The following is a 16,327-nucleotide window of genomic DNA, read 5'->3' on the forward strand; positions in this document are numbered from 1 at the left end:
AGCTCGTAATGCTGAACTAGCTGCCAAGGACCACAGCAGCGGGGCTGTCCATGTAGACACAGGCCGTTAACTAAGACAGGCGGCAGGAGACCAACACGGGGGAGCTACCATCTGTAAAATGCACAGCCAACGGCCATGCGCTGCTGTCACCCTCTGTGCTGTAGTGTGGCTGGTGTCTTCCAGGGCTGTAGACGTAAAGTCTTGATAAACAAATGATAGGTGCCCTTACCCTGATTCCAACCCAAATTCCATTGGTCGCCATCATATCCAATCATTGAAACATTGCAACAGTCCCTGCATGTTAACCAGAAAGTTTCCTGAAAACCTTGCAGGAGATGGAAACTGCTGATCACCCTGATCAAGGGATCACACTCAGCCCCTAAAGCAGGTGCAAGTGTAATAATACAAAGTGGCAGAAATGATGGAAACTTCCAGATGCCCACTTGGCTCCTGTAACAAGGGGAAATGCAGGCTCGGGGTCTGTGGTTCCTCCTGGGGATGACCCTGCCATCAGGGCCCCCTCCTGTCATCTTCCTCTAACCTCAAGGCCACTTCCGCCTGGCAGGTGTCTACATTGGATGCTTCCGCGATGAGGGCCAGGAGAGAACACTGAAGGGGGCAGTGTTCTATGACTTGCGAAAGATGACTGTGGCCCATTGCCAGGACGCGTGTGCTGAACGGTGAGTGCGGGGGCCCCCACAGTGGACTCTGATGGGAGGGAAGGCAGGGGACAGAGTCTCCACGAGGGGCTCCTTTGGCTGTTAGAGATGAGGTAGTGTACTTAGATTTTGAATGATCAAATCCCAGTATCCAGAGGGAAAGATCTGTGTGGGTACATGGTACAGGTGCCAGACTACTGTCAGGAGACCTGGCCTCTAGTTTGGCAGAACCCAGGACTCGCTGTGTAATTCTGATGAACTCTTTCCTTTTGCTGGGCTGCAACTGTAAGAACTGGACCAAACAAAATCCGGGCACCAGGAACTCCATCTGGGTTTCCCGTGTGTGTGCAAGTGCCCAAGCCCTTGGATCCAGCTGCCATTAGCTGGTGCAAGCCTTCTTAACTCAGCCAGGTCCCATGTCCCTGCAGGTCTTACCTCTATGCTGGCCTGGAGGCAGGTGCCGAATGCTACTGCGGGAACCGGCTCCCGGTGATGCGCGTCGGCCTGAACGAGTGCAACCAGGAGTGCAAAGGGGAGAAGGGCACCGCATGTGGGGCTGTGGGCCGGCTCTCCGTGTACCGCGTGGAAGACCTGCAGCCTGGCTCCCGGAAGCGTGAGTGTGCCAACCTCTTGCAGCACAGCTGGTCCCGAGGGCTCCGACTTGCAGCCAGTCATCTAAATCCCAGCAACAGAGTCCATGCCCTGCCTTCCCCATTGTCCTCTCGCAGGACGGCGGTGGGGTCGGTCAAGGCCCATCAAAGACAATTGCTTGAGTTTGTGACCTACCTTTCCCTGTCCCTTACCAGAGAGAGAAAAAAAACTGATTGGGAAACCTGTGGTTCAAACTCTTTGGATGAAGGAGAATTTGAATTTCACCAAAATAACCCCTCAGTGACTTGAACTTCAGCTGAAACCAAGTTTTTCCTAACTTGGGCCTGCATTTTTATGCGTTTTGGAGTTCGAGTTTAGACTGCCTAGCCCCTAAAAGCTCCAATATAGAACTTGGCCCCAGAGCAGGTGCCTGGGAGAGGCCAGTTTCCACAGGTCAACTTTAGCTGAAAATTGAGGTTACAGTTGAAGTTCTAGAACTCAAGTGGGAATCACCAACACAGAGGATGAAGAAGCTGGTTCCTTCACCTGCAAGATGGGGACTCCCACGAGCTGCAGCTCAAAGCCCAGCCATGCAGAGGTGACAGCTGGAGGGACCCCAGCTATGATGAGGCATCAGCCCCGGGACCCCCTGACACTGGCTACATAAGGCCTCCTTAGGAGCGTATAGGGCTACACGCATTTGCCTACCCTTTCCTGTGACTGGGGGCAGCCAGTGGGGAGGAAGTCAAAGCACAGGAGGACACGTCCCCCACCCAGAGCAAGGGTGGGGTGGTAGATGAGCAGGCACCTGTGGACACTGGGATGCAGAGCATGGGTCAAGGCTACAGCTGCGGGGGGTGAGGGGCACTCTAAGAGTATTCTCCCAGTGACAAGCATGTTTTCCAACTGGTGCAGCAGCCTGGAGAACCAGTGTCAGCCAGCCATGTGCACTGTGCACAGGGCAGACCATAGGGAGTGTGGCTGTGACCTGGCCCCAGTGTCCCGAGCTGTGCTGCCTTTCCTAGCATTGAAATGGGATGTGTGTCTGAGAGCCAGACAGTGTGCCTGAACCACACCCTAGCTGGGACGGTCTGCTCCCAGGTTTTGGATCCACACCTCTGCCATGGATGTACTCTGGTCTTGGGAGTTTCTTGCTGTGATGGGCAGCAGCAGCTGTGAGCACCACAGCTTACCTGCAACCCCGTTTTCTTCCCCACCCCCTCCACCCTGCCCAGGGCGGACAGCCACCTACAGAGGGTGCTTCCGACTGCCCGACAACATCACCGACGCCTTCCCCAGCTCGCTGGTGCAGACCAACATGACCTTGGAGACGTGCTCAGGATTCTGTTCCCAGAAAGTAAGGCCTGCTATGATTTCACAAGTCTTTCCTGGAACCAGCCCAGAAGTGGAAGGGAGGAGGTGTTGGGGTTTCCCAGACAGGGTGCAGACACTTACTGTGGCAGCCCGGGTAGGAGCCGGGCCATGGGGGTCAGTGGAGGGCTTCAAGCTGGTGATTGAGGCTGGGTGGGGAGTTGTCAGCGGAGGCTGTGTATCTGAAAAAAGCATGCTTTTACCACCAAGCTCTTGGCACACATGTCAGATGTTAAATGAACATGAGTTGGAAGCAGGAAGATGCTGGCTCGGGCCTTGGGGAGAGCTGGGGGGCTTCAGCTGTTTGGACTGATGATGTTGGGCCATGACACTAACTATGGGGACCATCACTGGTACACCTGCACCCTTGCTTCAGCCTGGGCTGAGGAGTGGAGTGTGCTGCTGCCTGTGGGTCAAGCCCAGAGACCACTCACTGTCCCTATCGCACATGCCTACTCTGGGAATGGGGAGTATTGGCCAAGCACAGACTGGACTCGCAAAAAAGCCATGCCAGGAGCGTGGGAGTCCCTGCAGTCTGTCCAGAGAGCATGCTGCTCTTGAACTGGGATCCAGCCACCTGTAGGTGGGAGTGAGAGGCTGTGGTTCTAGAAATGGCAATGGGTGACATTTGAGCTGGGGTTCAATAGGCTTGATGTGACCATGACCTTTGGCAGTAGAGCAGAGCAGGGCTGTATGGAGCAGGGTCTTGCCGCTGTTGCTGCTACTGGCAATGAGGAAGAGGATGAGAAAGATCAGCAGACCCTAACCTTTGTAGATTGCTTTTCCCGTGCCAGGTACTATTCTCAGCCCTTCACCTGTGTCAGCTCTTGTCATCCTCATAGCATAGGACAAAGGTGATAACTACTTTGGAGGACAGGAGCCCGAGGCAGGGCCGTCTATCCCTGGTACCAGTACCGGGCAGGTACTAGAGCTGGGACTTGAACTCCTCCAGCTGCAGAACCTGCTGGTGGGGGCCAGGGTAAGGGGTGAGGAGTGGCAGGGAGTGTCAGTGAAGCTGATGTGGGACCCCACCCACCCAGGAGCTACTCTTCTCCTACTTCCTGTGTCCTGTAGCCCTCCCAAGACACTTCCCAGCAAAGGGTGCAGGAAATAAAGGGTTTCCGCCTCGTTTTTCCCCTTGGCCAAGCACATCCTTTGATGTGTGTCGCCTGCGTCACCAGCGCTTCCGGAGCCACTGCCAAGGATGTTGTGGGCATCAAGGCTCACAGGACACAATGCAGGGAGCTTGCCAATACACAGACACCTTGGCCCCAGGACCCCTTCTTCCCCTCTGGTCCTCGTGGGGAGCTGCAGTGAGGAAGAGGTGGCAGAGACACCCACTGAGCTGCTGGCCCCTGTTTATGCCACCCCCTCAGGGTTCCCATGGCACCTGCCATTCAGAACAGCTCCCCAGAGAGACCCATCCCCTCTCCACTGGGATCAGAGGTGCCAGGCTACAGCCGGGCATTCCTTGGCTGGGCCACCTTAAAGAGCCATGCTGTATGCCAGGTACTAGGCTCGGGGCCTTGTCATGGGCTGAGCCTCCCTGCATGTCCCTGCCAGGGGTGCACTGGTGATAGAAGCAGTGCCAAACCAGAAGGGTGTGAAGCGTTCATGAGCAGGCACCGTGAGTGATTTCACAGCCTCAGTCTGACACCGCAGCCGGTGTTGCACACACTGTGGCCACTCTGTGTGCTGGGGCCAGCGGGAGATGAGAACAATCAGGAGGACAGAGAACACGCAGCTACGTTCCCAGGTGTGTGCTCTGGGTGTTTCCCCTCAAGTGCAGCCAAGGGTTGGGCCATGCTGAAACTGGGAGGCCAGAACTGCATCCGAGTCTCCCCACATTTGAGCCATCTCCCGCCACCTCCCAGGGGTACACCAGTAGCTGGACGCTGGATCCAAACCAAAGGAGCCAAGACTGGAACTACACACTCCAGGATGGCCCGTGGGCATCCTGAGTGGTACCAGATGCCTGCCCGTCAGATTAGTTTGCACTGGGCAAGATGTTCATGTAGGTGTTCATGTGGAGTCTACACTACGTCTACACTACAGACCCACCATGGTCACTGCCCTTTCCCTCCTGCCCTGTGGCAGCTGATGGTCCTGGAGACTCTCGTCATCGGAGCACTGGCTCCCAGCCTGTGCCCTTGCACACCCCGCAGCTAGGAACGTGCCGTCCACTCTGCTGCTCACCTCACTGTGGCATGACGGTATGTGTGGGAAATGTTCTGTGTCAGGACAGGAAGTGCTGCCTCGTTTCATCCCATGCCACAGATGTCCTGTGAGTTATTTAGCCAGTCCCCTCCTGTGACGTGTGTAGGTTGTTTTTAGTCTTTTGTTCTAACAGACAATACTACCATGCCTATCCTGAGGCTGTTTGGTTGAATCTGTTAAAAACCAAACCAAAACGAGACACTCAGAAGAACCAAGGTGGCAGGATGCCAGTTCAGCAGCCGCATTCCTTTGTATTGCATTTTTTGGAAAGAGTGGGTTTCCAGCAGTGTCCTAAGCAGATGTCCCAGTATTTGCAGGGTGCTTCCCCTGGAGCTGCTTTGGAGAGCTCTGCCTTGTGGCTACAGGCAAGAAGGTAAACACTTACAATCTCAGGATAATGCTGTGGTGTAAACAGATAAAACCCACTGCCTGCAAAACCAGAATCCCATGTGGGTGCCAGCTCGAGTCCCGGCTGTTCTGCTTCCAATCCAGCTCCCTGCTAATGTACCTGGGAGAGCAACAGAAGATGACCCAAGTGCTTGGGGCCACTATATCTACATAGGAGGCCTGGAGGAGGCTCTTGGCTCCTGGCTTAAGCCTGGCTCAGTCCTGGCCTTTGCACCCATTTGTTGAGTGAACCAGTGGATGGAAGATCTTTCTTTTCCTCTGTCTCTCTGTCTCTGTCTCTTTGCCTCTCCCTGCAATTCTGCGTTTCAAATAAGTGAAATAAATGTTTTTAAAAAAAAGAGTTGAAAATTTTCAACTTCTATTCTCAGCCTGTCTTGGTATTTACTGGTGCAAACCCAGATTGCTGCATCAATCATCATGGTGGAACCGGTGCCAAGAGACAACCCTGCCCCTGCCTAGCTCTTGCAGTCTTTAAGGCATTTTGCACCTTAGCGACTTGTCTGGCTCCCAGAGATGCATGACAAGGCACACTACCTGCTCATCTCCAGCTAGTACAGCTGCACCTCACTCACTCCAGAACCCCAGGGAAACTGTGTCCAGGGTGCCCAGACACAATCTTGGCCGCCGGAGCATGGGATGTCAGATGTCAGTGCATGTGCTGATACTAGCTGTGGTTAACTGTCCAGTGGGGTCATGAGCATGAGTGTTTAGAACTACGATATTTTGCAGCTTCAGGGACAGAGTCTTCATTTCCAGCTTGACGCTCATAGTGGCCTCAGCAAAGTACATTGGTGCACATTGGCACAACAGACACAAACTTATCGTGGGTATGCCATGCTGTGGGTGCTGGCAGAGCCCAGCGTTGGGTATCCTAAGGTGCACAGCTCATGGCTGTGGAAGGGCCGAGATGGGAGTGCAGGTAGTCAGCCTGGTGGCTGCAGGGCAGGAAAGGCTCTTTGAAGGGAGACAGGTGGTAGGTTTTTGGAAGGATTGGGGCTGGAGAGTTGTGGTGACAGCAGGTTGTTGAGAGGTGTGGGAAATGCATTGTTGAGAGGAGGTGGGAAAGCAGCCTGATCTGCTCTCAGAGTCCCCCAGGCGACCTGTGTCATAGTTCAGGCTTTTCTCCACAGGCAGGTGGGAGTTACCGGTGGTGTGACAGGGAGGGCACCTTCTGCAGCAGGAGCCCGCAGGGTGATGAAGGAAGGAATCAATCTCAAGATGCAACTGGGAAGGCATCTTCGTGAAAGGATATGGGAACATGAGAGGAAGTGGAGCCCCCTGGGGATGTGAGGTGTGGGGGAGCAGTGGACATGGCCAGTTCTGGCAGGGAGGAGCTGGCAGAGCCCTCCACACTGTGCCCCCACCCCAAAAGTTGCCTTGACAGCCCAAGAAGTCAACCTGTGAACTGGCTGGAAAGCTAAACTGGAAGGCAGGAGGAGGGTGGAGTGATGCCCAGGCTAGCGTGCATGCAAGTCAGACCATCATGCACCTGACAGAGCAAGCCACTGCATGCCAGGCTGCCCACCTCTCTCTCTCTCTCTGACCCTTGAGGTTGGTGTAACTGACACCAACACCGCTCAGCTCTCAGCTTATAGAGATCTGATCCTGTTCTGCAATGGGGTTTCCCAGCTTGCGAAGTGCTGACACTGCAGGTTGCAGGGAACCTTGTTGTATGATCTGAAGCTGAGCGTGCCTGGAATCCAGGTGTCCAGAGGCCGAGGAATGCCAAATGCTTCCTTCCGGGAGAGACTGTGGGTGAAAAGGCAGCAGGGCCGTGCCAGTGGCAGCATCATTTCACCCTGATTTGGCTGTAAAATGCACGCAGGCGCCCAGTGGTGATGTGAGGCCGCTGTGGTGTCCAGTGGCCTGTAATACGGCCATTGAAAATGTTTTCAAAGACTCTGATGATGGAGAATGTTCACAGTAGAATGCTCAATGTGGCAGAACAAAGCCTGGGGATGGCAGCTGGAGGCTTCATTGAGGCTGGCTCAGGCAGTAGGGCGCCCTCCCCACCCTGTACCAAACAGCTGCTGCAACACGTGGGCCTTAGGGACAGGGAAAGAGGGGACATCGTCACTCATGGTGCCCTTGCTTACGCGCACCACATGAAGCGTCTGTCTCTGACCTCAGATAAAAAGCGCTGCTGTGTTCCACTAGTTTGTGAAAATGGATTTGGGGAGCTCCAGGAGTGTCGTTTGCCGGGGACAGAATGTTTCAGGGGCCATATCAGCATCTTAATGATGTGATGCCTGTCCAGCCAGAAGGCCCGGCCCCGTGTCGCCCACTAAGATGATCTTGTCCCATTTCCCCGCCTCTGCCTCCCCGCACACAAAAGTATTGGCAGGAAGAATGTTCCCCTCTGCTAGCCTTCCAGATCCTGGCGCCTGCTTCATCGAGTTACAGCATGGTCCTCAGCAAAGGGGAGCTTGCAGGCTTGCGTTGCTGCTAATTTGGTTTTGGGGTCATTGGTTTTGAAGTGTGGTCCTTGCACGCAAGTGGCAAGACCGTTTGTGGAAAGTAGCATCCTTCCTGCCATGAGGTTGATGAGTAACATCCCCTGCTGTCTTCTTCCAGTATGTTCCTTGTGGACGAGGCCCTCCACCCGTCCCCCACCCTCCAGATGCTGTGCCTGGACTAGTCTGATTTTGGTTCTGCCAGCAGCCTCTTGCAGCTCTGCTGCTACAGGAACTCAGTGTTAGAGGAGGAAGAGAAACGTCTCGGTTTCTCTTGGCCCTTGTTGAGTCTCTTTGGGGTGTCTGTGTTCTGCCTACAGACTGTTCATCACCTGGCTCTCTTCCATGGACATTTCTTCTGAGGTTCTTTTCTTGGGCCATTTTGTGGCATCTGTGACCTAAACCTCTATGAGATGGGGGTCCCTGCTGCTCTGCTGGGGAGCTGCCTTAATCTACACAGATCCCAACAGACAAGGTCAATCCTAAGGGGACCCACGGGGTCCAGGGACCACTGAATCACATCTTGGCCAGGTGGAGAGGCAAGTTCTGTAGGAGTCTAGGTCAAATGAATGTCAGTGTTGATATGAAGGGTTTTCCCTTGGCCAAAGTACTGGGCAGTCCTTGCAACAGATGGTAGAGCGCCAGCTTGGGTTTCTTGGAGATGTCAGTAGCACGCCTGTCGAACATTGGATCTGAGTGTGTGTGCGCACACATGTTTTTTTTTTCTTTTGTTGTTGTCTTTGTCACAAAGGTTTGGTGCATATCTATCTTAGAAAATCTGGAAAATTTTGGAAATGTAGACATAAAAAAACTTCTCTTTCCACCTTACCACATCAGAGAAAACAAGCGACAATGTCTCCACTTGGTGCTTTTGTGCTAGGTGTGTGCATATGGAATTCATTTTGTAAACATTGAATCTTTCCATCCTATTCATGCTGTCTTGTTTATTGTGGACATTTGCTTTTGTGCACTGTGCCATTTTATGGTTACAAGACGTTTTGTCCTGTACTGATGAGCGTAGGAGCCATTTCTTGTTTCCTTGCTTTTCTTTTCTTTCTTTCTTTTTTTTTTTTTCTGTTATAAGCATCACTGGCATAGACATCCTTGAGGTTAAACCCCTGAGCATTTTCTTAATTATCCCCTGGGACTGTATTGTCAGATATGAATCACTGGTGCCAAGAACGTACACGTCTTATATGAGTCTCCTAGTCTTAGAGCAAGTCTCCAAGCCTCATTCTCAGGTTGATAGACAAAAAGTTTGGACTCAGTGGCAGTCTGGGTTCGTGTCCCTCCCTGCTCAGCCCCCGTCTTCATTTTGTGATCCTGGACAGGTGATATAATCCTGAGTCTGAGTTTTCATACCTGCTGAGTGGGATTGGTAGAGATCAGACTGTCTCACTAGGTTGTGTGATGAGGGTTCAATGACTCTGTGAACTATGTCATTGGATAACTTCTTGAGCTACACTGTCAGGTGTCTCTTGTGTAGTAAATACTCTCTATACGGTGACTGTCATGACCATTCTCATTTCACTTCCCTTGGCTGCTTGGCAGTATAGGGGATGTTTGAGAAATAGTACAGATGAGGACTAGGTCTATGTCCCTAGTTGGTGGAAATCCTGGGACCCCAGTGATTTTGTGTTTTCACATCACTCCACCTTGGGACACCCTATGTTGGAAGGATGTTTGGCCTGAGTTGGGAGAGTGTGTTCAACAGGTCAACTTCCTGGGGCCCAGGATTTCAGAGAGCCATCTGCCCCAGGAAACATTGCCCAGCGACCTGGAGACATTCACATTTCCCCCTCAAACAGCCTTGCCTGCCCCTCCTCCGAATCCACAGGATGGATTTTCCAGTGTCCATTGAGGGTGTGTGCTAGACCTTCTGGTACCTTGGGCCAGAGACATAGCAGGAGAATGATGAGTTTGCCCATTACATGGGTAAGCGGAAGTGGCAAGCAATGAAGGGGCAAGCCTCCTGCATTTAGCCTCCTCTGGGCTCAGCCCATCCGTGTTACTGAGTGTCCGCTTTGTGAAAGGCCCTGGAAAGCATTCCAGTCTCCAAAGGATGGAGAAATCAAGACTCAATCCAAACCAACTTAACCACACACCTGTGGGTGTCAGAGCCTTAAGCACGAAGATCTGCCCCTTTTGCAGATAAAGGCAAGACTCAGACAGCCCGGGATAAGGCCCACACTGTGTTTGCCTCCCAGCAGCTGCCTTTGCAAACCCCACCATTACCACCACTGTCCTGGGCCACAGTTCTGCTCGTCTCAGCGTTTCCCTTGGAAGCAGAAGTCTTTACCTTCGTACCTCATTTTGCAGTTCCCTAGGTGGGCACCTGCCTTACTCTTCCTACCTTGAGTGTCCAGATCTGCCTTGGTGTGAAGGCAGGAGCTTGGCAGAACTGGTCCCATGCTGGTAGCTTACAGATTTCATGGGAAATCCATCTTCCCACTCATGTGTTGTTTTCCTTGGGATTGAAGTCCAGAAGAATGGCTTCCGTTTGTCTGGCTCAGTGGTGATCTCTGAACTTACAGTGACTCTGTGTGCTTTGGGTGTTGGGGGAGAATGAAGACATGAGAGATGAGGTCCCCGTGGGCCTGCCTGGGCCTACAGCCTGTCCCTGGCTACAGGCTGAATCCCACTGACTCATCAGGCCTGGGCAGAGGCTGAGCCCGGACCAGCTCCCACCTGCACAGCTTCTCCCTCTCAACCCCCCATCACTGACACCCAGCCTCGGGCTGCAGGTGCAGCACCAGGATGAGGAAGTGCCTCCTCCCTGCCTTTGGCACAGCTGCCCCTTCTCTCAGCCCTTCCTCTGTCTGGATGACCCCATCCCACATCTGTGTTCTTGCTCTTTCTACTTCATTTTCTCTGCTGCTCTGCTTTTCTTTCCATCTTACTAAAGCTTGGAGTGCAGATGAGGGAAGCAGAGAAGTTGGCAGAGAGATAAGATTCATCAATATTTAATTTTTATGGAAATAGTGTCCTAGAAATCCCCCAGGGGCTGGAAATTGTTCTGTGTTTTCAGAATCCAGTGATGTTGCTGAAGCGGTTATGTTGTAAATAAAACCACATTACTGTCTGCAGCTCTCCTGTCGCTCGGCAAACACCCGCAAACTTGACAGTTTAATCCACTCAAGGAAGCAAAGAGCCCGGGTCACGGGTGGGGGCAGTGTGTTCACCAGCCCCAGGATGTGGGATGGGGAGGCAGCGGCATCAGCAGAGCTGCAGCCATGGAAGGGGAGACGGAGCCAGCGAATGCAATACAGGTGGCTCAGGACCCCAGAGCCCCACCGGGTCAGGGGCCAGAGTGGGGGCAGTCCTGGCAGTGGGGAGGGCTTACGCTGAGCCATAGGGCTTTCTGCCCTTCCCTCCTCGTGCCCAAGGTGCAAATGAGGTGACCCTATGGCCAGCAGAAGGAACATACCCGAGACTGCTGCTTGCAGCTCTGGGGACGGCATTTGGAAAGGCCCTGTCCATTCCTTTGTCCATCCATCAAGCGTTTATATTGTGCACCTGACACCTGCTCAATAGCACAGTAGTTTCTGAGGATGCAACAGCACACAAAACACAAACACATAAAAGTCCCTGCTCATGTTCTCCAGCGCAGACGTAGACAATAAGGTAGCTAACTCAGTGAAATACAGAACACAAGGGTACTTCATGGAAAAGTGGAATTTAAAAATAAGTCTTGGAGCTGGTACGATCATGTAGCCACTTAAGCCACAGCCTGCAACGCTGGCATGCCATATCAGGGCACCAGTGGCAGGCCTCGCTGCTCCATTTCCAATCCAGCTCCCTGCTAATGCACCTGGGAAAGTGGCAGAGGATTGCGCGAGCACTTGGGTCCCTGTACCCATGTAGGAGACCAGGACGGAATTCCTGCCTCCTGACTTTGGTCTGGCCCAACCCAAACTACTGCAACCTTTTCAGGAGTGAATCAGTGGATGAAAGATCTCGCCGTCTCTCCTCCCTTGTCACTCTGACTTTCAAATAAGTAAGGCCAAAAAAAATTTTTTAATTGTGTGTGTGTGTGCGTGTGTGTGCCAGTAAGTTTGGACATTCATGCAGAGTTTTATATATTTTTCATGAACTTTTTGAAGGCTCCTCCTATGCATAGATTTCAGCACTATTTCTACCCTAAAATGAACTCATGTTTTATGACCCTGTTTCCGCGTCTTGAAGCCACCTCGCATCTGTGGCCACAATTCCCCTTCTCAGGAGGACACTCATCACGGTGGGTCAGGACACATCCTAGTGACCTCACTGTCCCTTACATCCCTCTTTGAAGACCCTTCCTTGGAGGCAGGCCACGTTTGAGGTTCTGAGGCGAGAGCTTCAGCATGGGACCTCAGGGGATGCAGTTCCATCCATCATAGCCACTCTGGACTGAAGCGTGGGGAGCACAAGTAAAACCCTGTGTCCCCTTGTCACACCAGAGCTGCTGACCTCTTGGTTCTGTGGCTCCCTGAGTTGAAGAAGCTGATGTGGGGATAACTTAGTTTTGCTTTTGAATTTTTAAAACCGACAGACAGAAATCTGACATCCTCTGGTTCATCTCCAAATGCCTGTAACAGTGGGGCTGGTGAGAAGCAAGAAGCAGGAGCTTCCCTCTGGGTGACAGGGACCTTATCACTTGAGCCGTGACTGCTGCCTCCCTGGAGTGTGCATCAGTAGGGAGCTGGAGTCAGACACGAAGCTGGGGACTTTGCTGCAGGCCCTGAGACGTAGCGTTAGCTTAACTGTCAGGCCAAGACCCGTGCCAGGAAAAAAAAAAATTGTGAAAGGAGATGGAGACAGAGTGGAGTGACTGCAGGCTGCACTTCCTGCTATGCCCAAGCCAACCCTGTCCTGATGGAGGGTCAAGCCATGGACCCTGATTCCTGTTGAGAAGGGCGTGAAGGTCTGGGCACATGGACTGTGGCTGGAGCTACTCTCTGCGGTTCACTCCCTACAGGAGCAAGACTCCCAAGATAAGATTGTATGGGGAGGCCCACAGGGAGGCTGCTGCGCCTTGAGGGGAGGGTCCGGCCTGTGCGTGAAGGAGTGGCAGGACTCTGAGGGTCTGTGCAGCAGGCAACAGCATTTCCCTCTGTCACCCTCTGGGTCTACATTGGGCTCTGTCGGCTGGGACAATGCTGTTTTACATGAGTACCTAGAGTCAGCTTTTCCAGGCCACACTTGCAAAATGTGACTGATTTCCCTTTATTTATGTATGAGTTTTTTTTTTTTTTTAGCCTGTAGGCAAAAAGTAAAAAGGTTTGTGGAGCATATGCCCTAGTGTGGAGTGAGTTTCTGTACCCACTGGCTCCCTCACACACATGTGGAGCCTACTTGTCATCTCCTGGTCTCCCGGAGGCTTGGCATTGCGCATGTACAGGAATACAGGGAGGGGTGGAGGTGAAATGGGACTAATCATCCTCCTTGGTGCTGGCACACAGGAGGTGCTCAGAAGGTGTACATGTAAGAGGCACATTTCTGGTATCAAGCAAAAGTCTCTCTTTTTTTAATCATCAAGTCATTTCCACTTGCCTGGAGAAGCAGACAGGCAGATAGAGGTCTTCATCTGCAGATTCACCTTCCAAATGCCCACAACAGCCGAGGCTGAGCCAAGCCAGAGTCAGGAGCCAGGAGCTCCATCCAGGTCTCCTGCATTGAGTGGCCATCATCGCTGCCTCCCAGGGTGTGCATTGGCAGGATGCTGGATGGAAAGCGGGGCTGGGCCTCACACCGAGGCTCTCCGTCTGGGATGCAGCTGTCCCAAGGGATGTGTCAAACACTTGCTCTTAGTGGGTGTGATTTTGAGTGAGCCACAATGGGTGTCCAAAGGGATGAGGAGGCTGAAGATGGCACCTTCCTTTACCTTACGCAGCCTCCTATCTTGTACCAGGCCCACATCATAAACACGGGAGGTAGATTTTGTTATATTTCTTCTGTGGTGAAATTCAGAAAGCTTAAGCACAGGAATTCATAATCGCATCCTCAGGCTGCCAACACCCAGCTTGCTGCCACACCGGTGCAGCTGACTTGTTACCAAGCAGCCATGAGCCCACGGAGGGCTGAGGTTGTGTCCTGCTGGGCTTTACGTCCCCTGAGTCTAGACAGGGAGCTAGTGATGGAAGGGTGACCGTCAGCCCTGCTGTCCCCACATAGCCAACAGTCTCCCCTGGCCCTCGCCCTTGGTGGTCCGCCCAGGAAGTGGGACCCTTGCATCCACTCAAGCGTTTCTCTTCCTCTATCTCCCTGGCAGGAGTTCCCCTTGGCCATCCTCAGGGGCTCGGAGTGCTATTGTGCCTACCCCACCCCCCAGTTCAACCTGCGAGAGGCAGTGGACAGCTCACGGTGTGGACAGAGGCAGGCAGAGTACTGCGAGGTCTACCAGACACCTGTGCAAGGTGAGCTCTGACTGTGAACTTGGGTTTTAGGGGCATCCAGGGGCTTGAAGATGCCAGCCGTGACTGAATGCAAACAGGGGCAGGAAGATCCCTGCCATCTTGGAGGCCGGGGGAGTTAGCAGGGAGAGTGAGGCTCCACCCTGTTCAGAGACTGAAAGCCGGACATGGCCAGACCTGACCATCCCTCAGCGTCTCTCAGGGTGATGGGAAGAAGACAGAGGCAGGACCTGGTGGGAGAACAAACATGGGGAGAGGAGGGATGGAAGCCCAGGGGCTGCGGCGTCTCAGGTACCTCCAGGCCCTAGAATTCTCCTTGGGACCGCACTGGGTCTATCCCAGTATCCTTAGGGATAGAGAAAGAGCAGGAGAGAGGAGAATGTTCCCTTCACTGTCATGCACCTGCTATGGCCCCACATGTTCTGAGTGCTCAGGGCCTCTTTCCTGGGGATTCCAGCCCCAAGAGGAGATGAAATGCAAAGAGTTAGCCACCTGAAATGAGCCCAGCTTGGCCTGTGGTCAGTGGTGCTCAGTCCAGCACATCCCCCGTTTGTTAAATGGGAATCAGGGAGCCCCAGCCTCATCTGTGGGGAGATCTGACAGTGAAGATGATTAACGCTGTGATGCCTTCTGGACTTGCAGACACTCGATGCACAGACAGGCAATTCCTGCCCACCAAATCCAAGGTGTTTGTGGCTTTGTCAAGCTTCCCCGGGGCTGGGAACACGTGGGCGCGGCACCTCATTGAGCATGCCACCGGCTTCTACACGGGGAGCTACTACTTCGATGGAGCCCTTTACAATAAAGGTGAGTCCTGGGCTGCCCCGTTACCTGCTGACCTCCTCCTTGAACGCGGCAAAAGAACCTCTTGAAGGGCTTGTTAGAATGCTGATTCCTGGGCTGCACCTCCCTCTCTCCCTCCCCCTCCCCCCCCAGCCCCTGCTCCCCCAGGCTCAAATTGCATTAATCCCAGGTGGGGGCTGGGAATTTGCATTTCCGACACACTGCCACCAAAGAATGCTGGTGCAGCCAGGCCTGGGCCCACACTGGGAGTGCCTGTACTGATTTCTAAGGAAATGGCTGCCCACTCAATGCCCCCTCCAGCAATGTTTTGGTTTTTTTTTTTAATTTACCTTAATTTTGGGCGGGGGGGTCTTAGTAATTAAGGTGAAGCCAACTTAATTTGCTCAGGCTTGTTTGAAACTAAGGAGATCTCAAGCTGTAATTAAAAATAAATAGTTCCCCAAATCCCAAAGAGTTTTGTGATTTTTTTTTTCATCCCCATGTGGAAATAAGAGACTTGCTTCTGAGTATATTAATGTCAATGGCTCCAGCCTGGTGCTTGTGAAGAACAAACAGATTTGCATGTGTCAAGCGGCACCCGAATTTGGCTGAATAGATTGTCAGGTACAAGGTGTGCTCTCCATCTCCCAATGGGAGTTTGTTTTAGGAAGAGGTGAGGGCGTTGGTGACATCCTAAACAAAGAGGTGCTCCCTGAGCGTGGCAGCAGCTCCAGGAACAGCCAATGGCTAGCTTGGTCTGGATGGGAAGAAGCTAGCTAAGTAACTCACCCCTTACCCACCCACCCCCGACTGCCTTGAGGGTCTTGATTGAGGTAGGAAGTGACTTAATGACCTGTGGTGCTGTCCCTTGTCCCGCCACCCTCTGTGCCCAGGCTGCTGTTGCCTGCTTGGCTACCTTGTGCAGGCCCCTGGGTTTTGTCCATATAGGACTGAGTGACCCAGTGAGTATCCACAGCCAGCCCTGAAGGCTGGGGTGACATCACTGCAGCGCTGCTTTAGGGCACCCCAGTGTGTCTTGGAACCTTATCAGATTGCTCAGATGCAGCCACAGGCCTCAAAGCGTGGATGGTGCACTCAGGGCTCTGTGACCCTGGGCAAACCCACAGCCTTTCTAGGTCTCAGGCTCTTCCTCTAGCTGCACCTGCAGCTATGGTTCACAGGATATCACCCACATGAACATCTCCCAAGGGAACGTATGCCTCTCCAGCGTCTGTCTGCCCAAATAGCATGGGCTGCTGAGCCATGGAGGTCTGCCGAGGCCCTGCTCTCATCTCCCCTGTAGACACCGTCTCCAGCTCTCTGTCACTTCCTGTCCTCACTTGCCCCAGAGCAGAGTCACTCCCACCAGGGCCACTCCAATCTTGCATCCACAGTAACCCTCTTACCCTTGGCACCAGCCTTCCCATCAGCCTCATCACTGCTTCCTCCACAC

General features: G+C 53.1%; 1 protein-coding gene across 2 annotated transcripts in view; it reads left to right on the forward strand.

Moving 5' to 3' along the window:
• The window catches only part of WSCD1 (WSC domain containing 1), a 31,839-nt gene that overhangs the window by 13,883 nt on the left and 1,629 nt on the right, over window positions 1-16,327 (forward strand). For both annotated transcript variants that reach the window (XM_058676204.1, XM_058676203.1), the window contains exons 3-7: window positions 566-680; window positions 1,088-1,272; window positions 2,486-2,607; window positions 13,950-14,094; window positions 14,734-14,898. In XM_058676204.1, the coding sequence (XP_058532187.1) occupies window positions 566-680; window positions 1,088-1,272; window positions 2,486-2,607; window positions 13,950-14,094; window positions 14,734-14,898 (732 nt within the window). The remainder of the gene's footprint in view (window positions 1-565; window positions 681-1,087; window positions 1,273-2,485; window positions 2,608-13,949; window positions 14,095-14,733; window positions 14,899-16,327) is intronic.

This window comes from Ochotona princeps, chromosome 17 (assembly GCF_030435755.1).
Source record: "Ochotona princeps isolate mOchPri1 chromosome 17, mOchPri1.hap1, whole genome shotgun sequence".
In the NCBI taxonomy this organism is placed as follows: Eukaryota; Metazoa; Chordata; class Mammalia; order Lagomorpha; family Ochotonidae; genus Ochotona; species Ochotona princeps.